At 42.9% G+C, this 27,192-nt stretch overlaps 1 protein-coding gene across 2 annotated transcripts in view; it reads left to right on the forward strand.

Moving 5' to 3' along the window:
* AGPAT4 (1-acylglycerol-3-phosphate O-acyltransferase 4) overlaps positions 1 to 27,192 on the forward strand; it is a 77,288-nt gene that overhangs the window by 6,834 nt on the left and 43,262 nt on the right. The window contains exon 2 of one of the 2 annotated variants that reach the window (XM_084512941.1): positions 10,022 to 10,252. The exons of the other annotated variant lie outside the window; for it this stretch is intronic. Within the exon in view, the coding sequence (XP_084369067.1) occupies positions 10,075 to 10,252 (178 nt within the window). The 5' untranslated portion in view covers positions 10,022 to 10,074. The remainder of the gene's footprint in view (positions 1 to 10,021; positions 10,253 to 27,192) is intronic. 2 annotated transcript variants of the gene reach the window in all.

A 27,192-nucleotide genomic window follows, 5' to 3' on the forward strand; every position in this document is an offset into this window, starting at 1 on the left:
CCGTTTATACAAATGGGGTTACTTATACTAGCAAGTTTGTTGAGTGGATGTGAAACTTCCCTGCCTGCACAAAACTGGGTGTTAGTGGTGTAGAAAACTGTCTGTGGCTGACCTGAAGTTAGGGGAGTGATAATTTTGTACTCTACTTTTGTTCTTATCTAACTGTGGTTAAGAATTTGAGTATTAAATATGTGAAGTTTAAATTAATCCTTTTACCAGAATTTCCTTAGTGTTTCACTAATTCATAACGCCTAAAGCTGTTATGAATTTGGGGAAAGTATTTTGTCTGCTGAGCATATAGGCTGTTCCCGGACCTTGTGTTGACCCCTTGTTTCGTTGTGAATGTAATTTACAGCTCTTTAAGACAAGATGACAGTGATCAGTGTTCGGCAAGAAAAAACATGAGTCTTCTTGGAGAGGCCTCCTTTTTAAAGCTTATCTCTCATCAAAAGAATGTTTGGGCTCCCAGCACCATTCTTTTTTTTTTTAAGGCATCCCTGTTTTTTTGCCAGCCCTTGAATGAGCTTTTGTCTGTTGCCCCTGTCCCTTCCCAGCCCTATTCTTCTGGCTCTTCTAAAAGAAACGTTCTTGTAATAAGCACTGGGGAACAGTAGCTACTCCTGTGTTGCATCTATTCCTGAAATACCCAACACAGAGGTGATCCACCACAGTGGTGTGTGCCCTTGAGGCTGACTAAGTACCATGACACCAGTGGCAAACACCCTGCTCTACTGCACCTCCTGCCTCCTTAATTTTTATTTTTTTAATGCATGTGAGCAATGTTGTAGATCTCACCATTGAGATATTTCCCACAGACTCTACACTGAGTGGCTTAGTGAGATAGACTTGGATCTCTCTCACATGTGCAAATACCTTATACAGTACTTTGAGTGTTCAGTACAGAAATTCTTACATCAGCAACACAAAAGCATATGTATAAGCAAATATATGCGCGAAGATTTGGTTTGTTTCAGACATTCGTATCCTGTTGTGTGACAAGCCACCTGTACTTCAGCAGCAAGCCAGATCACCCACTGAAGAATCTTGCTGGAAATGTGTTTTGAGGGTTTTGTTGTTGTTTTTTTTTTTTCTTTCCTTTTGGAGGTGGAGGGTGCCAGATGACAGTAATATCTGTGCCTGGTTACCTTTGAGTAAGCACTTAATGTTGCCTATGGTGACCTGAGAGCAAATATTAAATTGGTTACAAGTGCATGATAAAGCTGGTTGTCCTGGTCTGTTTGTTATTTACCTCAGTTACTTCTGAGGAACTGTCCAGGTCACCTATATTTTTGTGACAGTCTAGCTCACATCCTGCTTAGATTCTCAATATATATTTTTTTTGTAAGTCCGTGTTTGCTGTTTAGTCCTGCTCTCTTGCTCAATCTCTAAATTGTGCTTATATTGCCCTTATTGGCAACACAAGTGACTTGTTGTATAGAGGGACCCAGAGACAGAGGAAGTGGGGACTGTGGTATCCAGAAATGAACTGTGGGGCTCAATTCTGTTAGATTACTTCTGGTCTGAAGAATCTTAATGCAGCTCTTCCTTTTATTTTTCCCAAACAAATTACAGATAATTGTGCTTTGGAGAAATATGTAAGTTTTAATGTATTAAGATGCAAGAACTTGGGTGGGGAAGAACTGCAGAGCAGCACCTGACATGCTGGAAAGAAGCAACTTGCCTTCTCCTGCAGTTTTTGTGAGCTTGATCTTCTGCTGGGCTTCACCCAGGCCCGTTCTTTGAGTAACTCTGCAGGGGCCAGGAAAAGAAATGCTTAACTTCAAGGAGTTTATCCTCATCAAATAAGTGCTTCCTTAAAGATGAAGCTCTGCTGGCCCTGTGGTCCCTAAACACAGCACCCCCCAGGAGTTCTGTATTGCCTTGTGTTTAAGCCCAGCTCCCTATGGTGCCCTTGTTCAGCTCCCTCCTCCCTGAATATTTCATGCTCCTGGAAAAAGGAGCAAGATTGAACTGCTCCTTGAATTAACGTGGGCAGTGGCTCCTCATCTTGCACTCCTTTTGTTTTTGGAGTACGCATGCTTCTCCCTGGTTGCCTGTACCCCCTGTATAATTCCTTTCCATGTGGTAAGGGACCAGCCAGCACTGAGACCGTCAGGGCAAACAGCAGCAACATGGTGTGTTTTCCCAGCAGTTTGCGTGCATGGCTAAGGAACTCATGTCCTGGCAGGCATGAAGGGCTCACATAGCTGGCTTGCTCTGACATTAGGTCACAGCAGGAAGAAAATATAAAAGGGGAAGGGAAAGCGTTATTGTACTCTAACCACTTCAAAAACTCTTGCATTACTTTTCTTCCTTTTGTTTGGACTCTGTTATGCTAATTATCTTTGTGCTCAATAGAAAATAAATAAAAATTCAGTTTTATGGTGTGGTGGTTTTTACACTGATGGTTAAACTCTGCTATACTACTCACTCACTCCCCCTACTCAAAGGAACAGTGGGGAGAAAATACGATGTGAAAGAGCTCGAGGGTTGAGTTGAGGACACAGAGATCACTCAACATCTACTGTCACAGTCAAACCAGACTCAGAGGAGAGAGATTAATATAATTTATTGCCTATCACTAGCAGACTTGAGCAGTGAGAAACTAAAAGCAAACTAAAAAAAAAACCTTTACCCTGTTCCAAGTCACACAGCGGAATGGGGGCTGTGGTCAGTCCCTGAGGCTTAATCTCTGCTGCTCCCTCACAGTCCCTCTCTGCCCCTGCTCCCCGTGGGGTCCCTCCCATGGGATGCCGTCCTTCCCGAACAGCCTGCGGGGCCTGCCCACAGGCAGCAGCTCTCCAAGCATTGCTCCCACATGGCTCTGTACCACAGGGTCCATCCATCCCCCAGGAGCAAACTGCTCCAGCACGGGTCCCCTACAGGTGGGGGCAGCTCCCCCCAGACCCCCTGCTCCTGCGTGGGCTCCTCTCCACGGGCTGCAGCTCCGGCCCAGGGTCTGCTCCTGCGGGGGCTCTCCATGGGCTGCAGCGTGGAGATCTGCTCCATGTGGGACCCATGGGCTGCAGGGGGACAGCTCCTCCAGGGGCCTCTCCACAGACTGCAGGGGAACTGCTGCTGCGTGCCTGGAGCACCTCCTGCCCTCCTCCTGTGCTGGCCTTGGGGACTGCAGGGCTGCTTGTCACTCTTCTCTCCCAGCTGCTGTTGCACAGCAGTTTTTTTCCCTTTCTTAAATCTGCTCTCCTAAACCAGCATTGCTGACAGGCTCAGCTCTGGCCAGCAGCAGGTCCCTTTTGGAGCTGGCTGGAGCTGGCTCTGATCTGACATGGAGCAGCTGTTGGGCTCTGCTCACAGAGGCCACTCCTGCAGCCCCCTGCTACCAAAACCTTGCCACATAAGCCCAATGTACATCACAAGTCTCTAAATTGGGTATCCCGAGGCTCACTGGTAGATAGTATTAATTCTTCAGCCTTTGAAACAGCCAAATGGACACATCTCAGATGTAGCTGTGTAATACAAAATATGCAGTCAGGAATGCCTGGCTTCTCAGAAAAACTGAAAAGCGTCCCGGAGTTCCCTTAACTGTAGGGAAAACTCTTAAGGTATGATCAAATGCATCCCCAATGTGTGACTTTTCTGAGGAGGTAATGCTCTGGACTTGCCTTTGGAGGAAAGGGAGAAGTGATTCAAAGCCTGATTAAGCACGAGACAAATAGATAATTCTTCCTTCAGACTTTTTTTTTTTGGTGACGTGTACAGATAAATACCCCTTGAAGGCCTATATACATGTGGATGCGGCCTATCTTATGCTGGCTTCTGACACCCACTGGCAGGAAGAGAAGAGCTCAAGGGCTTCCTCTGACTGCCTTGTCAATATTTTCTGAATACAGAAGCATCGTTGAGTTGAACTCTGCTATGAGCTAGTGCTGCTAGCTGTGCTGCTCTGATGGCAGCTGAAAGTTACTTAGAGGCAGTACAGGGACTGCTGTAATCTGAGCTGCGCTTGTTCTCATTGTCTTGGTCACCGCAGCTCATCTGTCCAGGAATTTGGTTTAGAGAAGAAAATACAAGAATGGGCATCATCGTCACATGCTTGTTTCTTCTTAATTTGCAGCAGAGCATTTAAAACTTAAGCATTAGCACTTTATCATAGAGTAGATATGAGCAAAGAAATTTGTGTAGGCTTGAGACATGCTTTTCTGAAAATAACCAATTGCTTTGCTGCCCTGCCTCAGGTTGTAAATATAGACAGTATTAGGTTAGTCCAGATGCTGTCAGATGCCCTGTGGCTTTCTGTACTCCAGTGACTCCATTTACTGCATAAACTTTGCTAAGGTGGGCAATAGTTCTTAGCTTCATTCTCATGCTTTCTGTAGAATACAGTTCCGGCCTTTAAGATATCCCTGGCAGTAGTCTCAAATGTCTTACAGACTTGGACGTGCTACGCAGTGTTATTGTCAGCAGCCTCTGCCAGAAGAGTGGTGTTCACCTTGTGTATCGCTAGTCTAATGTTGTATTGTCTTTGCTATGTCCTCCTGCTGATTTTTTTCCAAGCAGAAGGAACCACTGAGAGTAGTTTAAGTAGAAAAAAGTGGATCGTGCTGAAGAATGGAACAAGGAGAAGAGAGAGGTGGAGTGAATGGTCTTGCAGTCTGCTTTTAAACTGATCCTCTGACCTCTTAGTCACATGAATAGATGCTTGTTGACTTGTTCCCTAGACGGACATTTGAGGTTTGAGTCTTTTGTTTCATATCCAACTGAAAACTGTTATTAAAGAACATTCCTATCTGTTTTTGATGCTCTGGCTGGCCGTTTTCTCCTAATTCATTTTAAGGGGTGTTTGATAGAAGAGAGCTTCTTGGCAGCTCTCCGATCTTAATAGCTTCTGAGAAAATGCATTGATTGACTCTTTTGTTTTCAAAAGATTGCTGTAATTTTCAGCCATTATCTATAAGGAAATCAGTGTAATTTATTAAACTAGCATTGTGGATTAAGAATTAAAGACTTGATCCTTTCATCATTTAAACCAGCGTTATATTGATGTTACCCATGAGGAATTTCAGTAAGACAGAGCAAGTGTGAAAAGTTCCTACGAATTCTTAGAAAGCAGGCTTCTAGACCTCTTTCGTGAGATCAGAACTGCTTCTTGAAAATTAAATTTCTGCTTTGTAGCCTTTACCGAGAATAAACTACTTTTCTTGGAGTTTGGGTAATGGAAATAGTCCTATCAGTGTCATACTCAAAAAAATCTTTGAAAGAATAAGCTTATGTCTAAGAAACAAAACACTTAGCTGGCATTATGGGTATAATGGGTAGCAAAATTTGTAGAGAAAATAACTTGAATTTAATCAAAGAGAAAATTAATCTCTAGTCTCCCTACATTACGGAAAAGAAAAATATGAGCAGTGGTTCCAATTCCTTGTTCCTTTTTAGATTAGATACATTTCAATGGTACCGCTTACGTAGTTTTGGTTTGCCTTGAAAACGTTTTATGGAAGCTTTACAGAATTGAAACTTCATGACAGGTCTGAATGCAGGAAGAAATTAGTTTCAAACATTGCATTGTGACTTTATCAAATTGTAAGACAGTAATTATGTTTTATCACAGTCATCTCATCAATGTCTCTTTTAATTCTGTGAAGTTGTGCTTTAAAGACCCAACATGAAGTAAATACTCATTACTCATGAAGTAAATGATGCACATAAATAAAACATTTTAATGTAGTTTAACCACTCTTACAGTGGGAGAACCAAATTGATGTACTAACATTTGGGTGAGTCCTTCCTCCTTCCAGTCATTCAACTGCTTTTCCTCTTCATAACGACTGTCAATCAGCAGCTTACTACAGGAAATTTTTGTTGACCATATCAAATAGTGAGTTTCTATGTCTCCACTGTAAGGAAACAGTGCTTTAATTTTATTTCACGTGTGTTGGTTTTTTTGATCCATTCCCTTCCTGATCTCTGGGAATTACATTAGATTAGAGTGATTCTGTGACATGGAATTAAACAGGCTAGCTGGCACAGAAAGCTTTTGATCAGTTTTAACTAAGGACAGTAGGATAACCCCACTTACTGGGTTTCAGGCACTGTACAGTCTTTTAAACCATCCATTCATAGGCCATTGATCACTTCCAGTCAGAGAGTTTTAAATGATCTAATCCTGCTACTTGACAAGTAAAAGAGTCTGAGTTAGGGAAGTGCAATCCTTTATTCTTCACTGTAAATTTATCCAAAACTCGATTTTACCTTTTATTATTATTTTATTTCCTCTCCAGTGTTTATTTTTTTCTTCCGAGTGAGACAGAGGGCTGCAGCATGAATCATTACGATGATTCCTACGAGACAACATTTCTCATTCTCCTTAGCTTTCAACAAAAACAAAGTCTTTGGGCAAAGCCCATGCTGATAAATTGTACGCCATCCTAAGAAACATATCTGTAGTGGAATGGTTGGTTAAAGCTGGAAAAGCTTTTTACAAGTATAATGACAGTGGCTACTACAATGAACACAGGCCTGCTCTGCGTTTCCGAGGTACAGATGGTGTCTGCTTTGGTACTGAATAGTGCGGCGAGATAAAGGGAACAAAGTCTGTAATACACAAAGGGCACATTTTAACTGCTAATAATAGGCTTGGGACTGCCATAAACACTTGATATAAATCATTCAGCAACACAGATTCTCTTTCTGACTTTTTTTTTTTTTTTTAGTGTTCCTTGTGATTGAAGACCTGGCTGAATATCTTCCCATCGCTTTGTAGCAGTTCTTGTGTGTGCTCTTTGCTGTGGTACGCACAGTCAGCAAGGGCAATAAAACAAACGTTTCAGGACACTGATCTAGACTCAGTGCCTCACATAATGGGGTCTCATATAAACTAAAAGGATAGGCATAAAGATTTGTTCATCGGTTAATTCCCCGGGATGCTGACAGCTGCTGTTTTGTGATGGCCTATGACCGGCACATTCAGAAATAGTCTCAGGACTTCCTCCCTGGGCAAACTCTCATGCCTTACAAGGAGAAACAGTTTAGGAATGGAGCAGGATGGCAGTACCTCCTCCTTAACCATATTCAAAATACTGGGGTGTTGATTGCTGAGAGATTGTGTCTTAATATTTTTTCTCCTGACAAGCCTAGAGTTGGTGGTAGTGACAGCTACTGGGAGCCCAATAAGGTTTTTGGTGGGCCAGAGTACTTGGCAGAGGGGACTTTCCCTGGACTGGCAGCTGCTAGGGTTGGATCTGTCCTTTCAAAATTATGCAGACCTTTTTTAAGTAATCTAAGAGTTGGTTTTGTGGAAACACTGCTGGGTCATGGGCTAGCGCTGTTATTGATGTTTCCTTTCTGGGTTTATGGAGTAAAACTGACAGAATTACAGTGTCAAGGAGTAATCGAACAAATTGTGTATATTGTGCATAGTCAAGCTTTTATTCTATTGCCAAAATCGACTTGTATTAAAATGCAACAAGGGAACAAGCAAATAAAGATAGAAGCTGCTGCTACCTTTTGGTTTGGGAGCATGGCTGGAGCAGCCTGCAGAGGAAGGCACAAATTTTAATGTTAAGCTCTAAACCTTGCATTTGTTTTTAATAGAGAGGAGTGGAGTGAGTGTATACAGAACCTATTTTTTTTAATATTTTTTTTCTTTTTTTTGTAATAACCTTTTGAAAATGAAATGACTTGATGCTCTTCTGCAAAGGGGCAGAAAACCTGAATTCTTATCTTGCTCTGATAACATTGTAGTTAGATTGTGTACGTATCCTTGAACTTCAAGCGTACAAGGAATAATATTTAAACTGAATAGAGCTGCTCACATGCCTAAGTCCAGTTGGAGGCCAGTCACTAGTGGCGTCCCCCAGGGCTCGGTGCTGGGGCCGGTCCTCTTTAATATCTTCATCAATGATCTGGACGAGGGCATCGAGTGCACCCTCAGTAAGTTCGCAGATGACACCAAGTTAGGTGCGTGTGTCGATCTGCTCGAGGGTAGGAAAGCTCTGCAGGAGGATCTGGATAGGCTGCACCGATGGGCTGAGGTCAACTGCATGAAGTTCAACAAGGCCAAGTGCCGGGTCCTGCACCTGGGGCGCAATAACCCCAAGCAGAGCTACAGGCTGGGAGAGGAATGGTTGGAAAGCTGCCAGGCAGAGAAGGACCTGGGAGTGATGGTTGATAGTTGGCTGAATATGAGCCAGCAGTGTGCTCAGGTGGCCAAGAAGGCCAACGGCATCCTGGCTTGTATCAGAAACATTGTGGCCAGCAGGGCTAGGGAGGTGATCGTCCCCCTGTACTCAGCTCTGGTGAGGCCGCACCTCGAGTACTGTGTTCAGTTTGGGGCCCCCCGCTACCAGAAGGACATCGAGGTGCTCGAGCGGGTGCAGAGAAGGGCGACGAAGCTGGTGAGGGGCCTGGAGAACAAGTCCTACGAGGAGCGGCGGAGGGAGCTGGGCTTGTTCAGCCTGGAGAAGAGGAGGCTCAGGGGCGACCTTATCGCTCTCTATAGGTACCTCAAGGGAGGCTGTAGCGAGGTGGGGGTTGGCCTGTTCTCCCACGTGCCTGGTGACAGGACGAGGGGGAATGGGCTGAAGTTGCGCCAGGGGAGTTTTAGGTTAGATATTAGGAAGAACTTCTTCACTGAAAGGGTTGTGAGGCACTGGAACAGGCTGCCCAGGGAAGTGGTGGAGTCACCATCCCTGGAAGTCTTCAAAAGACGTTTAGATGTAGAGCTTAGGGATATGGTTTAGTGGGGACTGCTAGCGTTAGGTCAGAGGTTGGACTCGATGATCTTGAGGTCTCTTCCAACCTAGAAATTCTGTGAATCTGTGATTCTGTGACTCTAAAATCAGTGTACTGCCCTGTTTACTTGAGTGGATATACATGGCTATGTATGTACATGTATGTGTATTTAAAGACGTTTTCTGGAGTAGACATGGGGTATGCTGAGGAAGGTGGTACCAGGAAATGTACCTGTTGTTTTGTTGGTGGTGGTTGTTTGTTTGTTTTAATTTAAAACCATAGATGTGTTAAAAAATTTGTTCTGGGCTTCACTGAAGACAGTGGGACACCCAGTATAGTGTTTTTTCTTCCCCAGTCAAATAAAGGAAGAAAAGACTGTTCTTACCTCTGCTATTCCTCTGCATCTGTAGCTGAGCTCTTTAGCTTGCTGGTCTATTCTAAATAAGGTTGTACTGAAATCGCACAGGACAATCGTTCGGTAAATGCATCTTAACAAAATACAGAGCAGTCAGCAGTGTTCTGGACTTTTGTATGTGTATGCAAGTACAACAAACCTTTTTTTGAAGGTATTTGAAATTAAATAAATGAGTCTTGAATAGAGTAAAAGTTGGAAACAACTGTTTTGGGGTGTTTCATAATGTACCCTTGTGAAGGTAACCAGACTCTCAAGCAAAACCCAAGTTTTCTCAGCGGTGTGGAAGGTACTGGGAGTGTGCACACCTTGATTTGTGGGGAATTTTATGGTATAGTTTTGAATGGGAAATAAGTTTCAGATTTTAAAAGTTTTAAAGAGAGGTGATGGGACTGTAATTAAAGATATATCCTACTTTGGGTGTGGTACAAGTTTCTGGTGTGATTAAGGTTTTTTGGATGAAGCATCATTAACACTACCAGCAAACCTTTGTTAAAACCGTGTGTTTTTAAGACTTGCAAAATTTGGATCTGCTCATGAATATAGCAAAGACTACTGTATGTGTCTTATGAAGTGCCAACAACTCAGTTCAAAATATAAGTGAATTGTTTTGCTCATATTTTAACAATAAAGGCCTGATAGAGGAGTATTGCAGTGCACGAAATGGAGTCTATATGCTCATGTGTTTTGTAGAATTAGAACTGAAATGTGAAAACCTGTTTCCAAAGCCAATGTAAATCGATTCAGAAATATGGTATTCTCTTTCCATGCTTACCTTTGCAAATACTGTAATCGGTCCTTTTTCTAAATAAAGGAATTAAATTCACTCAGATGTTTAATGGAAAGTGGGACATCTATAATAATCTGTTCACAGAAACAAATGCACTCTGTAACCGCTGGTACTATTTGGTTTTGCAGGTTGTCTTCTGCATTTTGGGTCTGAAGGTACCCTCTTGCTTTCTCAGCAAATCATGGACATCGTTGGCTTTCTGAAGTCTCAGTTCATTTGCCACCTGCTGATCTGCTACATATTTATAGTGTCAGGACTGATCATTAACTTCATTCAACTCTTTACACTTATACTTTGGCCAATCAACAAGCAACTGTTCAGGAGGATCAACTGCAGGCTGGCTTACTGCATTTCAAGCCGTAAGATTTTATTTTGTTTTTTGTTTTAGTTTTTTTTTAAGCTACTTTCATATTTTGTCTTGAGGGAATCATTAAAAAAATAATCTGAAATAGATTTCAAAGTAACCTATATAAAGATCATGACTGCTTCCTACAGCCCTTGCATTTGTGTGAAGAGGTGTATGCTTTGTTCAAATGTGCTGTTCTGCTGAAATGTTGTGCTCTTTTATTGGGATACTTGCTCGACTCAGGATAATGAAGAAAGACTGCCTCTCATTTGGCTATCCATCATGTTCCATTAAGCCAAATGCGAAATATTGACCAAATAATAGCATAAGTTGCTGAGATACATTATCTGGAGGCTTACAGTGTTAACAAGTCATTTCCGGTAGCACTTTCAATCTCTTTGTTATGCGTGATTTTGTTTTTAATCATTGTTCAGTTTTCATGTGCCAATACTGCTCAGAAATAGGAAGTAACAGTAACAAAAAAAAAAAAAAAAGGAAAAACACTGATTCAATATACTGCTTTCTTAAGCCAGTTGCAAATTGTTGTTTGCTTGAATAAGCATTTCAGACTTAAAGCTGCATTCGAACGTATTTGGTATAAGCGTAAAGTGTATAATGGAGAACCCAGCTGGTAGCCTGTAAGCACTGAAAGAAGTGGGAGTCTCGGGGGGGGAGAGGGGAGTGTGAGCTCAGGGTATTTATTACTTGTTGAAAGGCCAAACCTTTACAGCTGTTGGAGATGTGACAATTCACTGACTGTTGACTAAAGGGGTAATTCCAGTGGAATGACCGAGACCCATATGCTTATGTTTCTTCTTTGTTAATAGGCTGGTGGAGTCTCCACTCATCAACAGTAGATTATCAGAGCACCTTGATAATATCAGTCTGTTTATATATTTGTTTCTGAAGAGCTATAACTGCAGCTTCAGCACTGATTTATTGTGGTGCAACTTCTCACTTCCACATAATTGCTATCAACATACAGCAGAGTGCAATCCCTCCGAAGCTGTTAAAAGCACAGTAGTGTACCCATGTCCAGTAGCTGTGTGTGCACTGTTAAATGTGTCCATGTTCCAGGGGAATTGCCCTGGGCCTTTCTGAATCTCAGAAGTGGTTTCTAAAAATGAAAATGTTACAAAGTGCATGCCTACTGAGGCTCCCTAAAGATGATCCAAGTGTGATGTCACTGGCAGTGGTGAGTGGTTTCATACAGAGGAAAATAACCCTTCAACACAGGAATGATGAATTGTGTTGCAGAAATACCGCCCAGTGGTTTATTCCAGTTTACCTTGCTCACTACTAGGGATCTGAGAAGGGGGAAGCATTGTTACTGTTCATAATTAACTGCTTGATTCAGAAATCTGCCACTCATCTCAAACTGGAGGCTGTTGGGGATTAATCTCATCAGTGAGTCTGATGTGCAAATGTTAAAAACATTTTTGTTTAAACACTTTTGACTCAAATTGCAAAGCTGCATCAGGATATATGGGCCCAAATGAGTTGGGGGTACTCTTTTACTGTATCTGTAATAAAGGGAGGAGGATGTTCCTTGTGAGAAATCTCATTTTTTGCTGTCCATGTGTATATCCCTGAAGCAGGGAGTTTGCAAGTAGTATACATTTCCATGTGTGAATGGTGGCGTGAACGTGGCCAAGTTTTTACTTTATATCTGGGAGCACACTGTAAGTTTGAAGCCATGGGCTGTAGAAGATAGTACACGGGTAAATTTTCGTTTAGGATAGAGGAACACATTTGTATATGTATATTATTTTTAATGCAATTCCTTCTGCTACGTTCAGCCTTTTGGCTATTTAGTGCCGATTCACCAGCTACATCAGTCTCCAGACTGAATCCTTTAGCTGCCGTCAGCATGGTCTCATCTGTACCAAGGGCTGGTCACTGTTTGAATAAGAGCCTGTAATAATACTGCATGCTTGTCCTTCATTGCTCCAAAACACAGCAGCACACCAGCTAGTAGGAGGAAAATTAACTCTATGCTAGCCGAAACTAGGACAATCAGGTAGCTGGCTTTTCATTCAGGATTGTTGATCTAGTCTTTAGTGTTGACTCCACTAGAAAAGGTTGTTTTGCGAGATTTTTGCCCAGTTATGCTCAGAACAATCTAGCCCTAGGTTAAAGACAGTTATTTGAGCTTTACAACACTGGTTTGCAATCTGTCATTTGATGTGAGTCACCCTTATGTGAGTGATGTTTGAAAAGGGGAAAATGATAGTTAATTAAAAAAGGTATTTGGAAGAACTGCAGGAGATTAGTCAAAACTGATGTGCTTTTGTATCAGTGTATGTGTAAGATAATGGCTTTTGGGGGCATTGGTGTGCTGACTAATACGTAACTTAAGTTGGGCCTGTATGGGCCCAATGAAAGTCATGGAAACTCAGCCTGCTCTTTGAGATGACGAAGCTTAGCCTTGGAGAACACAGAAGAAGCCTGTGGTTTGCAGGCGATAAGCATCACGTTGCTTTGAGCGGCTGATAAAGTCTGAATCACGAAGTCAACCCAGTAGTGAAACAGAGCAGGCATGGTTTAACTTAAAAGTAAAATGAAAGTAGCAGCTGCCTTTAGATCTTTCTAAGTTCGGCCAGTTTCCATTTGATGTCAATGGTGGAGATGAATAATTCCACAAAATTGAAGGAGAGCGTTTCATCGTTGACACCATGCTCTTGGGAATGTGCTTTTGTATTTCAAATAATGGTAAAATTTCCTTCTACCCATTTTCTTCCCGTCTCCTTTCTAGTATAGGAATGTGATATTCTCACTTGCCCAGGCGCAATGTCTGCTGTCATGCCACATGTAGGAAGCTAAACTGCTGTGGTGGCTCATGACTTGTCCTCACTGCACTGGTTCTGCCAGAGCTGGGGATGTTCGTCTACTCACTCGAGTTAAGTCAGACTAGTTCAAGTAAATGTTTTCATACCATAAAAAGGTCATATGGAATAACTGTGTTTTATTAGCTGTGGACACGTAACTGTGTGAGCTGCTACGTCAGTGGGAGCATGGCAATAGCTCCGTAGCTTCTCACCATACCTGCTGACAACCCAGCAGGCTAATGCCATATACTTCAATATGCTGCTCATTGATTCAAGCTAGAGAAGAAGTGAAAGCTTGGTTTCCAGTTTGAATTTATAGTGGAAAGGATTGACTAGAGCAACAACTTGGTTTCAAGGGAAAGGAGCAGAAATGCACACAGCTGCCTTCAGTAATTGGTGTTGAGACGTAGTCTTCAAACGAATTGTGGATCATGGGTTGGGCAGATAGGGTGAGGTTAGCTTCTGTACTGACTTGCTCCATTATACTTTAGAGTTAGGGAGAACTCCTGATGTAGTGTTGCAAGAGAAAAAATACTCATTCTAATAAATTGGCATGTTTTTGGCATGGCTTTTTATGAAATTTGAGCTGGAGAAATGTTCTTCATTGTTGATTGGAAACCTTGTTCAGCCTGAGTCTCCTGCCTTCCAAAGGGTGTGTTGGCCTGTCATCAGATTGTAATTTGGATTGCTTCTATATCTCCAACGTACTTTCCATGTTCAATTGTGAATAAGCTTTCCCTGTTTGATCCCATTAACCCCTTTGCTAAGTATCTATAGGGCAATGGTTAGTTGTAGTCATCCTTACTCTGTATGTCTTAACCTTTACTGGAGAGTGTTAGTTGCAGAGACTAACTATATTCAACGTGAAAGGAACAACAGAGGAAACCATCTTTGTTCTTTTGTCTTTGTTGCTCTTAAATGAGCTAGGAGACTAGTAAGGATTGCATGTCCTCTGTTGTGTTTTAAATGTAAGGAAAAAAAAAATAAAGCCTTTGGGCTTATAACTTTAAGCCAGTGTTTATAAGTTCTTCCTGATACCGAACTCCGTAGAGTGCAGCGGTATTAGGAAAACCGAACATGGCAAAGCCATGCAAGCTGCTAACCATAACAAGTTTTAAAAACAAGTGTGCTTGGAAGATGGCATTGGAACATAGGTTGGGCAATCCATTAATCTTATAGTTTATTTTTAAATAATTGAGGGGCACTTTGTCCTCAGTCTCTTCTTCCAAAAGACTGAGAACCATGGAGTATCTAAGGAAGGAAGAAAACACCTAGTGTGGAATACATCGCAGTCCTTGATGCTGCTTGTACCTGAATTGGAAGAGGTGGGAATGCATCCTCCTTGTTATCTGGGGACAGCAAACCATCACAAAGGAGGCGCACAGCTCGTCTGCACTAGTGTGTGAAGTTGGCCAAGGCTGTGGGGAGAACAGGTTCTCCTGGCTGTAGTGCCACGCATGCACATGGCTGTGGAGCTTGCTGGGGCTGTGGGAGAGTGCCTCGTACATCCTGAACTGGTTTGTGCTTGGTGGGCTGGTGCAGTGATCCCCAGGGATGAGCAGGGTGTGCTGGGCACCTGCTGGCTGCCTGGGACATAACCTGCCCTGTGCTGAGACTGGGAACGGGACTACGCCTGCTGGACAAATGTCTTTTTTAATGGTGCTGGGTGTATTTACTCAGGAAGATGTTTGTCTGTGAGCAGAGCAGTGGTTGATAGCTTGTCCTCTTGCTGCCCCTGTGCTGATGGAAACTCAGCTTTCCCTGCTGCTCGAACCAGCTGGTGCTCCCAGGACGCCTGGCAGGCCGGCCTGCCGCTGCCTTTCAGCACAGGGCGAACTTGGTGCTGCATAAACGGAAGAGCTGCCAACAAGAGTATGATTGTCTGGAAGGATGCAAAAGGGCTTTAAAAGCAATTGTCTTAGCGTCTCATTTGCCTTTATAAATTAATTATCGTAGTACTAATAGCTATTCTTGTGCTGTGAAAGGGGTATTATTATACCTTTGGGTAAAGTTACACTTTGTAGGCTGCAGTTTGTAAATCCCTCCGAGGGGAAGGCCCTGCATGGAAACAGGCACCCCTGGTGCCCGCTCACTGATTGCAGAGAAAACAAAATGGAAACTGATTCTTCCTATGACTGAGCTTTCTAGAAACAACATCATATGAAACTGAGAACTGCTTTCCATTCATCATAGCTGACTGTTATGAGACAGTAAAGCTAATTCCTTCCATGTACAACGATAAGGTGTCCAAATAAGGGTGGGTGATGGTGTTGTGTTTAATCCTCAAGATTTTGTTTGATTGCATGTAGTCCCAGTGCCCACTTGGAGTTTACAGGAGCCCCGGACCATTTTGCTTGTTGTTTGTACCAAGGAGATGCTGAGGCAGAGAGGAAAAATTCTCTGGGGCAGTTGAGTAAGCAGGAAGGGATGGGAAACGAGGGCCCTTGAAAGGCACAGCTTTCTTCTTTCTGCAGTTCCCTCTACTGTCATCTTGCAGCAGAAGGAACAGTCTGGTGGTGTTCAAAGTATGCCACAGTGTCCTTCATATAATCCTGTAGCGATTTATTTATAATACAGACTGAATTGTGTTTGTCAACACAGATGTAACAAAGAGCTTTCATAGGGCACTCAGGGCTGCCTTCTTAGCCTGTTTGCAGGGCTGTTTCCAGTAATGTGTGCGAAATCACTTTTTCTCAAGTGCTGTTACTTGCCCATATAAGCCTTTCTTAGTTTGGTTCCACACAACACATCCATATGAAGCCACTTGTGAAGACTATGCAAAGTCTAGAACAAATCTTAGAGGCCAGATTTGGTAGTCACAGAAAGAGAAAATGTGGGGAAGCTTCTGATAGCTGGACCATCACCTTAGCCTTTCCTGCTTTCACTCAAGCCCTGCCGTGGGGATGACTACAGGAAACTTTAGGAGATGCCCACATGTTGTGGTTTAACCTGGCAGGCAGCTCAGCACCACACAGCCTTTTGCTCACCCCCCTCCAGCAGTGGGATGGGGGAGAGAATAGGGGGAATAAAAGTTAAAAGCTTGTGGGTTGAGATAAAAACAATTCAACAGGATGGAGAAAGGAGAGAAATAATGCATGCAATAATAAGAAATAATAAGTACAAAACAAGTTAATGTGAGGCAAAGCTGTGCTCCACTTCTAAACAGGCAGTATATTTAAACTTTATAACTTCAGAGGCTTTTTTTTTTTTTGGTCCAAAACATGCTATTAGTTTGCAGTCTGGCAAAGAGTTCTTGGGAACATACCTCTCAAAAACTATCAGTATTTGTTTGCAAAATAATGCTGGAGACTAAATGTTTCAAGCTGTGAAGTACACTGCAGCCTGTATCAGTGTGCTTTCCTGCTCATGCTTCATTCTGGGGTCTGAGTCTTTTTCTAAGAGGGGAAGAAAAAAAAAAGTAGACTTAAGCATGTAAACCATAACACTGAAATAAACTTGTTTCTTCAAATGATAAGCAGTATAATGCTATTAACTCAGTAAGAACCTATTTTAGGGTTGGTGGGGAGATCACACCAACACGTTTTTGTTAGTGGATGTGATTTTGAAATGTTTTCTTGTTGTTGCTGAATATTTTCTCAACATATTACAGCATGTGCCCATTCTGCTGTCTTCTAGAGAGTTGTCTGAGTTACTGTCCCTCAATGTTACGTGTGCATGACCAAATGGGAGCGTACACAGTTTCCTTCTGGTAGATTGTATTTGGTTTTATGGTTCATTTCCATTTTGAAGCTTTCCATAAGGCCCAGGTAGATCTCTTCGATGCTGAAATAAGTTTTGCCCTGAAAAACATGTTTCCTTTGCTTTGACAATGTAGATGTCTTGCTAGAGCAGAAATCACCTAAAGTGTCATCTACTTTAAACTAATTCCTCAACACCTTTTTTTCCAACCTGCTTCCTAATGCTCTTTTGTACCTGTTATGTATTTGTGGTGATGCTGCTGGTTATTTGTACAACTCACCACTGAGACCAAACCTTGTATTTCTGTACCCTAATTTGGAAAGATTGAAGGAGCCAGTCAGTGTAACAGGTTCTCCAGTGTCTTGTTGGTAGAGTAAGATAACACATCTGTTTTCTACATGTATGACAGCTTAAACTCCCTTTTATCCAGTTTATGTTAACAGAATTACTTTCATTACTATGAATAAGCCCTCTGCAGTGCCTGACAAATGCCTCCTTGTTTTCTGTACTAATATTAGTTTGCAGTATCAAGCAAGAATATTTCAGTCCCTCTCATTTTACACCACTTGCATGCTTTGTTACCAAGTTTTCCTACTGGTTCCAGTACCGACAGTGAAGTTTGGTGGAACCCAAGGCTGTACATGGGTTGCAGGTGCTCTCTGTGGGCATAGTGCTGTTCTGTTCATGAAGTGTCACTGGCGTGTGGCCTTTAGCAGAGTCCCTAATTCAGCCTGGAAGGGATGATCAGCTGCTGGTTTAGGAGAAAGGAACTACTTTCTAGGAAAATGGATATAAAAGAACTTCTGATACTGATGCTGTCCGTCAAGGGCTGGTGAAGAGCTCGGGGAGGCACTTAGTCTGATCTTCTTTAATGAGAAGAGCACCTTCCTGTCGCTGATACTATTTTGCTGCTGCTGGAGCCTTTGTAGAGCTGGCTTGTCTTCATTTGCCCTCTATTTTTATATATTTTTTCTTTTTGCCTCAGATTCCTGATCTGCAGAAGGGTGATGGTGGTATTTGGCTGAATGGAGAGGGGGATAGCAGGGAAGCAGAAGGCAGCGAAGCACAGGCAGTTTGCTGGCTGACATCTCACATGACAAAGTTCCTAGCACATCTTGCTGAGCATTAGATCTGGGCAGCGAGCTTCCTAGATTCCTGGACTGGAGGAAATCTGGAGTTTTTGTATTAAAGTGTGTCATGATAAAGTTCAGCAACATGAATTTTCTGTGCCAAATCACAGCACAGAATATGAGACATTAATATTTACAAGTTTGCTATAGTTATTGCCTTAGTAAGGGGAAATATTACTGCTAGAGGACCAAATCCTTCTTAGGAGACCTAGCATATTTGTAGAAACCTCATCTTAGCTGTAGGGCTGATTTTGATTGATAGAATGGTACTAAATCTGAAGGAGAGAGAGCCTCTTGATCCTATGTAACCTTCCTGCAAAGATGTGGAGAATAGCTCACGGATAACCATCAACAGATACCAAGCTAGCAGTGATGCAGCACTGTCTGGGAAAGAGCACTGTTCCTGTGGGCAGAACTACTGGAATAATTTTGTATTCGGTCGGGTCAGGGAATACAACTTCTGGTGTAACATCCAGGTGAGGTGCAACATGTCTTGTCTCATTGCAGAGTTTGCTGTTGGTTGGCTGCATCTCCTGCTGCCCTGCTCCCTTTCCAGTGTGCGCTGCTGGAAGTATGAAAGTCCCATAGCTACATGCTGTTGTGGAGTAGGTTGTTGGGCTCTTCTACAGCAAGGATTTCAGCAGCTGGTCCAGTGAAAGCATCTGATGTCTTAATTTCTGCAGGAATCTCAAAGGAAGCAGTGTTTCCTTTCAGCTGTTACTTGAGGTCTTCCAGTGTGACCCTTGAGTTGAAAGAGCTTCTGAGTGCACGTGGCTAGGTGGTTGTTTCTTGTGACTTGTTTGCAAGCGTTATGAGGATTATGTTGTTTTCTCTCTTTGCAGGGTCTGTTGGGCAAGGTCTTGCTGGGAAAACTGAATGTATGTTGCTGAATATCCAACACAGTATTTAAAATCAGGGATCCTTTAAAGCTGTACTCGAAACCAGATGGAAACGAGTGCCAAACAGTTCTGCAGTCTGCTTGGGTTTGGTGAGGCAGTTGCCCTTTGGGCAGACCCATTTTGATCGTTGCTGAAATAAATTTAAAAATGAAATAAAGAACCACACAGACAGAGATTTAAGAGACTACAGTGCAATTGTTTGTGGGTAGATGTTTTTGGTCTTCTATTAGCCCACTTCTATTAGTATTTTTTCATTTGTGTGCTCTTTCTATTCTCAAACAAATTGCATTAGAGCGTCAGTAATTAACATTTCCTTTATCTCATGGTGTTGTAGGGGGAAGTGCTCTTCAGTCTGATTATTCTTCAGTTCACTTGGCTGTGTTTCTAAATTGAATCTCCAGTATATTGCATCTATGAATATGGAGTTTGCATTGAAGGTTAAAACATAAGTGAACTTCCTAATACATGAGGGTGTGTTTTTTTTTCATTGTACATATATTTATCACTGCTTGTTGGAAATTATGTAGCTCTGTAGTTAAAAGCAAAAATCCAGGAATTAGTATGTACTGCTAATGAAAGATTTTGATGAATGAATGTATCTGCTGCCTATGTTAGTTAAGGAAACAGAGTGATTGTGCAGACTTAATTTCTGGCTGTCACTTCTAAGAAGCTTGTCCTTGTTTTTGGGAAAGCGTGGGAGATCTGCAGCAGTGAGGCTTTTGACAGTGGCTCTTGTTATTATAGCTTTTGCTGCTGTGATGTAGCTCCTTGCCTGTACCACCCTCAAATGCTGTGGAGAGTCTTTTATTGGATTTTTTTTTTCTTAAAGCAAACAAGCTCGTAGCATTCTCTGACATTTCCCAGGCCTTTTCTCTAGCTCATATGAGGTCTTATCCAAAGATGTGCAATGTGATAATACTCCGCAGCTTCCTGAAGACAAGCTAGCTATAGAGAAAGCTATTGGCAAGCTAGCTATAGAGAAAGAATTTCTTCCCTCCTTCAAACTCCAGCCATTTTTCTGTGGGTTCTGTCTGACCTTGCCTTTTATTCATTATGCAAAAGCAAAATACAGAGAAGGAGATATTAACAATGCAGTATTCAGAAAAGTTCTTTTTACTTCTTGGATTGGGTTATCTTTTCAGACATTGAATGCCAACTGAATTTCTGAGTTGAATTTTTATCAAAAACTTTCCCTACCCACCAAAATGTCAATTAAAGTTTGTTATGATTTTATCTGTCATGTGAGGACAGGCTGAGAGAGCTGGGCCTGCTGAGTTTGGAAAAGAAAAGACTGAGGGGAGACCTCACCAATGTGCATAAATATCTGAGCGGAGAGTGTCGAGAGGATGGAGCAGGTGTCTTTTCAGTTGTGACCAGTGAGAGGACAAGAGGCAGTGGGCACAAACTGAAGCACAGGGGGTGCCAGCTGAATACAAGGGGACATTTCTTTACTGTGAGGGTGGCAGAGCACTGGGAAAGGCTGCCCAGAGAGGCTGTGGGGTCTCCTTCTCTGAAGATATTCAAAACCTACCTGGATGCCATCCTGTGGAATGTGCTGTGGGTGATCCTGCTTGGACGGAGAGGGGTTGGACTAGGTGATATTCAGAGGTCCTGCCAACCTCGACCATTCTGTGATTCTGTGATTTGCACAGGTATTGCTTCTTGTGCTCATCAAGAAGAAGGGAGATACCCAGTCAAAATAGTTGACATATCTCTTCAGTTTTCAGATGTTCCTGGCTTATCTAAAGTTTAAAATTGAGAGCACAGTATATTTTCCTTCTAGTATGAGACTACGTTTTCAGTATTTTACTAAATACAAAAAGTTAAGAAAATTTCTGGTTGAATTCAAGCTTTGCATGGAGTTTGTCCTTCTTGTGTCGTCATAGGTTCTGACTCTGTGCTGGAATCTGCATTAATTCATGCCTAAAATTCAGGGTTTCCTGGAAGGAGATTTAAATTTCCTTAGTTGTATGGCAGTAGTTTTTCCTGTAGGTGCATGCAGTCCTTAGGTGAGAACTCAAAAAGGCTGCAAGGACAGATCCCTGAGTCTTTGAGGTCTGGACCTTATTCTGAAAGCAAATGGTAGATTTCTTCATGTGGAAAACAGCCCGTTATGCAAGGGCAGGTGGGCAGAAGAGCAGGCGATGTCCTGGGAGCGGCACAAAGCCATGTGAGTAACACTGTAGGGCTTGGTGACATAGGGTTGGTGGGGAGGACAGGGCCTGATGCTTGGTGCTACTTGATGTATGGGCCACATAAAGAAGTCCTTGAAAAGTTCTTTGCCTTTGTTGGAAAGGTAGGAATTGGACCTCCATTAAGAGCAGTGGTGTGCTAGGTTTTTCTTGTGATATGTAGGATATTAGAGTGCCATCATAATCGTCAGGACTCTTTTCCAAAGGTTGTTCCTGTGAGCAGTATGAGAAGGTTGAAATACTGTTGAGTACTTTGACCCAGATGGGAGGAATGATCATGATGCTGCTGGCCTTCATACAAAGAGTGAGCCAGGATGCTGGGGCCTGTGCTCTATTTCCAGCTTATGTCATTGACTTGCTGATGCAGGAAAGTCCTGAAGTCGTGATCCCATTTTTAAGGAGAGAACACCAAAAAAGAGGTAGGAGGGTTGCTTGCTCTCACACATGGGCCGTGTCTGTTGCGTGGCGGTGCTTTTGTTGTAGCATGGCTGTCCTGGGAGCTGAAAAACAGAAGTAGGAGAAAACATAGGACCAACTCAGGCACTTCTGCTGAATTACGGCACTGCAGCTGGAAGGCCAGCCCTGCCTCTCACTTTAGCACCTCTTTGGGCCTGCAGCAGGGAGCCGTGTGCTGGCCTCTGGCGCTCAGTCGGGCAGCAGGAGTCAGGGTCGGTGTCTGCAGCGCCCGGCCCTGCTGCCACCAGGAGCCGCTGCCTTGTTGCAGCGTGGGAGCACTGCTCAATTCCTTGGGGAAGAAGGGTAAGAGGAGCCCTCAGACGGCAGATAAATCTCTCTGACATGTGGCTGTTAAATAATTAATTTTCCCCAAGGTTTGGAAAAGAGCGTTTCAGAGCGGTGGCTGCAGCAGATCCGTGTAAGTGTTAAAGCCCTTGTGCTCGCGAGGCTGGCGGCGTTCCACACGCGCTGTAAGTTGGAGAGGAGAAGCTGTTTTGTAGGCAGCTTGTGTAGGGATAAAAGACAGAAAAAAGCTGTGAAATGAAATGTTTGAAGTGTGCAGCTGTTTTTTTCTTACGGGAGGGTTGCGTCTAGCTTTCGACATGGAGACGGTTTAAAAGGAACAGTGGCCAAAGAAGCGAACAAAACCTGCTTCTGTGTGCCTGCACTGCTCGAGCGCAGGGTTGTGCTAGAGAAGGCAGCATCAGTCGAAACCCCCTGTTTCATGCATATATAGGCGGACTTAAAATTACTTCCTTACGTGAAGAAGAAATTGTGCTCTGCATTCTGTGGGCCTTAGGTTAGAAAGAGGGAGAATCCATTTGGTCAGACCCGAACGATCGGTGTCTGTTTTGAGGGGGAGGGCTGTGTGGGAGGGGGAGCCAGGGGAAGCTGGCAGCGAGGTGGTTTGTTGGCACGGAGGAACTCAGGCGTGCGGTGCCAGGCCTGGCTTCTGGCCGGATCCGAGCTGCTGGCTCACATACCAGAGGCACGCCTTGAGGTACAGAGGTTCAGTCCTGTTTTAATCACAAGTTCGCAGTTCCTCTCATAGGTAGTAGTACCCTGTGAGGATCCGAAACACTCTACAACTTTCAGGATACTTTGAAAACTTGTGCATTTAAGATCTTGAGTTAAATCTGATACTGATTTGGGTTCCCAAAGCAATTATAGCTTGGCTATGTTACAGGAACGCAGGCTTGGCCATACTAAATTGGCAGCAGTTTATCTAGTTCGGTGCGTTTCATCTGAGAAAACACTGATGACACTCCATCAGAAAGTGTTTCACACTTTTTATCATTACAGCACTTGTCTTCATTCTGTACGAGCATGAAAATGGATCACGTTCAGGGAGCCGAGGCACAGAAAGCACCAGAACCGTAGCTGTGTGGTGCCTGCCGCCAAAATTGCAGCCGTGATGTTTCAATAATGCAGCATATTTTTCACTTATTATGCTAGCCAATTCAAGCATGTGTATGTGCATGTTTTAATTCTGTGACTAGCCAAGCATTGAAGTTAAATTGCCAGGAAGATCAAACCACAGATAAAGCTTTGTAATGGGTGTGAAGAGTCTGTTCCTCATTTTGCGTTACTCAGTGTGCTGTAACAGTGACTACACTGGAGCCGAAGATTATTTTTATACCAGTTGAGGATCTGGCCAACTTATGTAAATGTCAGTGTATATTTATAAAAATAAAAAAAAAAAGTGGGGAAAAATTATGTACCATCAGTCTTCAGGAACTTCTGTTTAATTAAGACCAATGCAAAATCACATTTCAGGTTACAGTTGCATTCATTATTTATAATTTACAGAACCAGCTGGGGGGTAGGGTTGGATTGTTTTTTTAACTAGAAAATACATCATCCTGTCTCCTACTCTGATTTTTATCTTGAAGTTAGATTGGTAAATGATACACGTGTTGGAAGGAGGGAGGGGGTTGTTATAATTTTAAAGCGGTGGTTTGGTCTGTACTTTAATATTGCAAACTGAAGCGTTCCTTGTAGCATATTACTCTTCACCAGTCACAGGCTCCCTCTGGGTAGGGCGTGCCTTTGGGCAGCTATCAGTGAGCTCTGCTTTCAGCAGCCCGTGTGTGCCCCGAGCTCCACAGAAGAGCGCTGTGTCTCACACGCCTCCCTGGAGGGTGTTTCTGTACACTGCGTGCCCTGCCTTTGATCTCAAGGTGTAAAGGTGAGCCCTGGTCTGTGGGCTCTGCAGCCAGCCTAGGGCCCCTTCTGCCTACCCCTATGGATGTTAGGTGATGAAGCCCTGCTTCCTCTCCATGTTCCTGGTCGAGTTGTTTGGGCTGTTTTTATAAATAGCCTGCTCTGGTTTGAAAGTTCAAGTGTGTGCTAAAACAGCAAAGAAAAAAATAATCTAACACAAGATTCAGAACTTTATTTGGCTGTTTGTTTGGATAAGAGCATAGAGAGACTTCCTGTTCAGGTCTGAGGCTAGCCCTTTGACTTGGGCTCTCCACAGAAGTAGCTCCACTCTCTCCTGTGCATCTTCCTCTGCAAGACGATGTGCCTCTTGCACAAAGTTCATAAAAGCAGAGTCTTTCTTTAAGAACTTTGATCTGTTTGTTTGTCCTATTTATGTGCCGTATCAAGGAGTGATTTGATGTGCTGCAACACCTGGATTTGGAGGATCCTGGGATGAGTTCTCGTTTGTGGAAACCTTCAAGCAAGCCTCATTCCACAGAACCAGGCTACAGGAGGAGCCTTTGCATGCCATCTGACTGGAGTGTTGTCATCTGCTGCTGTGCTGTTTTTTCACAAGCTTCACAGTTACACCCTTAGCAGTCAGAAATAAATTTAAGAAATGGTGCTCACAGCAACCCAAGTCATGAGCGATTTTTGTCTTTCAAATGAACTTGCTGATGTTTCTTCCGCTGCTATCAGCCTACATGGCAACTCTGGTTGGAGAAGGATCTGAACTGGTTAAAATTACACAGTTTTCAAATACCAGACCCATAATGAGAGAGGACTGGAGTACCTCAAGGCACTTCTCTCCTTGGTTCTGTTGTGGTGCAAGCTGTTGCAAAGACATTGCAGCAGCAGTGTAGATTACAGAGGGTGTTCTTCTTGCCTGGGCCTTCAAATAAGGTCAGTAAATTCAGATGCTAAAATCGTGCTTATTTGCTGTTGGCTTTCCAGCTTTGCAGGCAAGACTTGAGAGAAGATCTAAATGGGCTGCATGGAACCCCAGAGACCTCAGGCATGGCGCCAGCTGGCACCCTAACAACTCCAGAGCCCGCCCTTGGTGGCTGCGATGCAGCAACCAGAGCTGGGGCTATTGCTGTGCCTCTTAGTTTCAAGTGGCTGAACTCCTTTGGGAAGTCCAGATGACCACCAAGAACATTTTGTCTTAAAAAGCTGTGAATCTTCCTAATACAAAGAGAAATGCCAGCTTGCATGAGTTAAAGGAGGGCGTTTCAATCACTTGTAATGCAGTAGCATTTATGGCTTAGACAGAGGGAACAACATTGTCTCATCACCTTCCCAGTTGATAAGCATTGCATTAATCGTTGAGGTCAGTGAGTCATGTGGGTCCTGTGAATATCTTTAATTTTGAGAAAATTGGGGCAACAAAGATGGTGGTGATTGTTCAGAACAAGAACTCATTGGAGAAGTTTGAGGAAGTCACTGACTCTTGCCATAGGCAGCCTCATTCTGGGATTTCTTTACTGCTTTGATCAGTTTGGCATGGGATAAATTTATTATTTTTATTTTATTTTCTAATTTTATTCTGGTACCTAATACACTTTGTGTAATATTGTATACCCTGCTTAAACTTTGAAGTGTTTTCTGTTGTTTCTTTGGTTCTGTTGTGCTAGAAATACTTGAGATAAAGTTCAGGAGCAGAACACCAAAAGGACATATGCATCTGATTTTGTGATACCCCTCTGTTCCCAGCACGCACACAACACGTTTGCAAGATGGGTCTTAATTTTAGTATTTGTGACACGTCAGATTCCTCCTGTACCTCCTTGAAACAGTATGTCTGGCTGCTGCTCCTCCTAATTTGCAAAGCACTGAATAGGAAAATGCCTTGGTTACCAGAGAGGGACAGCCTGCCTTTTGTAACTGGCAAAGGCTGTCTTTTTAGGAACAGGATAGAAGAGCGTAAACTCTGAGGCTGTTGGTTATGCTGGGCTGATGTGCACCACATAAGCTAAACCTGTGTTTGCAAGGAAAATCATTCCATGCAAATAATTCTCAGAATAAGACAGTAGCCATGTACAAGCAAGGAGATGGTTACCTCTGTGTGCACCGTTTCTGCAAGTGTTTTCTTTTCCTAGTGGGACTACAGAGCAGAAAGCCAGTAGTGCTTTTGCAGGCACCCTTTTAGTTAGATCAGTAAGAGGTGAGACAAGCTGGTGAAAACTACACATCCCTTCCTGCTGGAGCAAACGAGCTGCCAGTTTCCTGAGCAGGTCAGGATGCTTGGGGATTCTTTTTCTGACTTTCTTACTGCACTTAAATGTTGAGGAAATGTTAATGCAAGCACAATGAAGCTGAATGTGACTTGAGAGGCACAGATCTTTTGTTCCTTACCTGTGATGTGATATCACTGTGTTCTTCAGGTGTATGTCTGACTGAACTAAATATAGTATTTCTTATTTGTGTTGCATTCTTTGTTTATTTTTTTAAAGTGCTTTTTTGTATATTTACCTATTTGGATGACTTCAGTTTGAGGAGTGTTGCACTACACCCAGCACAAGTATCACAGCTTCACGAGTACTTGATGGGTATATTTGATCTGTCATACTTTATTTTTAATTCATGAAAGCCGTTTGTTTGACTTGTAGCTTCTGACCTTATTGTCCCGTTAAAGAATGCTTGGTGAAAGTCACTGTTAGGGATTCAGAAGCTAAAATAAGCACCAGGACACTGTTCTTGTCTCTCAAGACCTCACGTGATGAGATGCTGTAAGATTGCAGGCAGAGACAAGGAATTCAGGGAATGCAAGTGAAAAATGAGTAATGGCTTTGTTCTGAGCTGTGTTCTCAAAGTGAGAGAGGTTCGGTGGCCATTCACCATTAACTAGATGCTAAATTAACTGTGGTGTAAGAAAGGTACCAAGTCAGCTCCTTGTTTCCAGTCCTGAAATTCAGAGAGAGTATGTTGTGCTTAGGAAAGGCCAAGTAGAAGGGATCCGCCTTAGCTCCTGAAAATCAGTTGTCCATAGCATATTATTTCTGGCAATATATGGATATTTCTTAAGAGTGCACTGGTTATCTGAAATAAAAGGTGAATGGAAATATTATTGGAAACATACAGAAACCTTTGCTGCCATTACTGCAGTTTTCTTGTTCTGTTGTGACTCTAATTGTGTGACAGGACCCGCGGGAACGGGGTTAAGCTGAGGCAGGGGAAATTTAGGCTGGACGTCAGGAGGGGGTTCTTCACAGAGAGGGTGGTTGCACACTGGAACAGGCTCCCCAGGGAAGTGGTCACTGCACCGAGCCTGTCTGAATTTAAGAAGAGATTGGACTGTGAACTTAGTCACATGGTCTGAACTTTTGGGTAGACCTGTGCGGTGTCAAGAGTTGGCCTTGATGATCCTTAAGGGTCCCTTCCAACTCAGGATATTCTATGATTCTATGATTCTATAATTCCTTCTTTTTGTCTTTATACCTCTATGAAATGTAGCTCTTAGTAAAAGGAGGGTTTACTTAAAAACACTACAGATTTTTTCTAGGTTTTAAATACCCTTTTGCTCAGTTTCTTAATCAAATTCACTTTT

This window comes from Aythya ferina (genome assembly GCF_964211825.1).
Source record: "Aythya ferina genome assembly, chromosome: 3".
Lineage (NCBI taxonomy): Eukaryota > Metazoa > Chordata > Aves > Anseriformes > Anatidae > Aythya > Aythya ferina.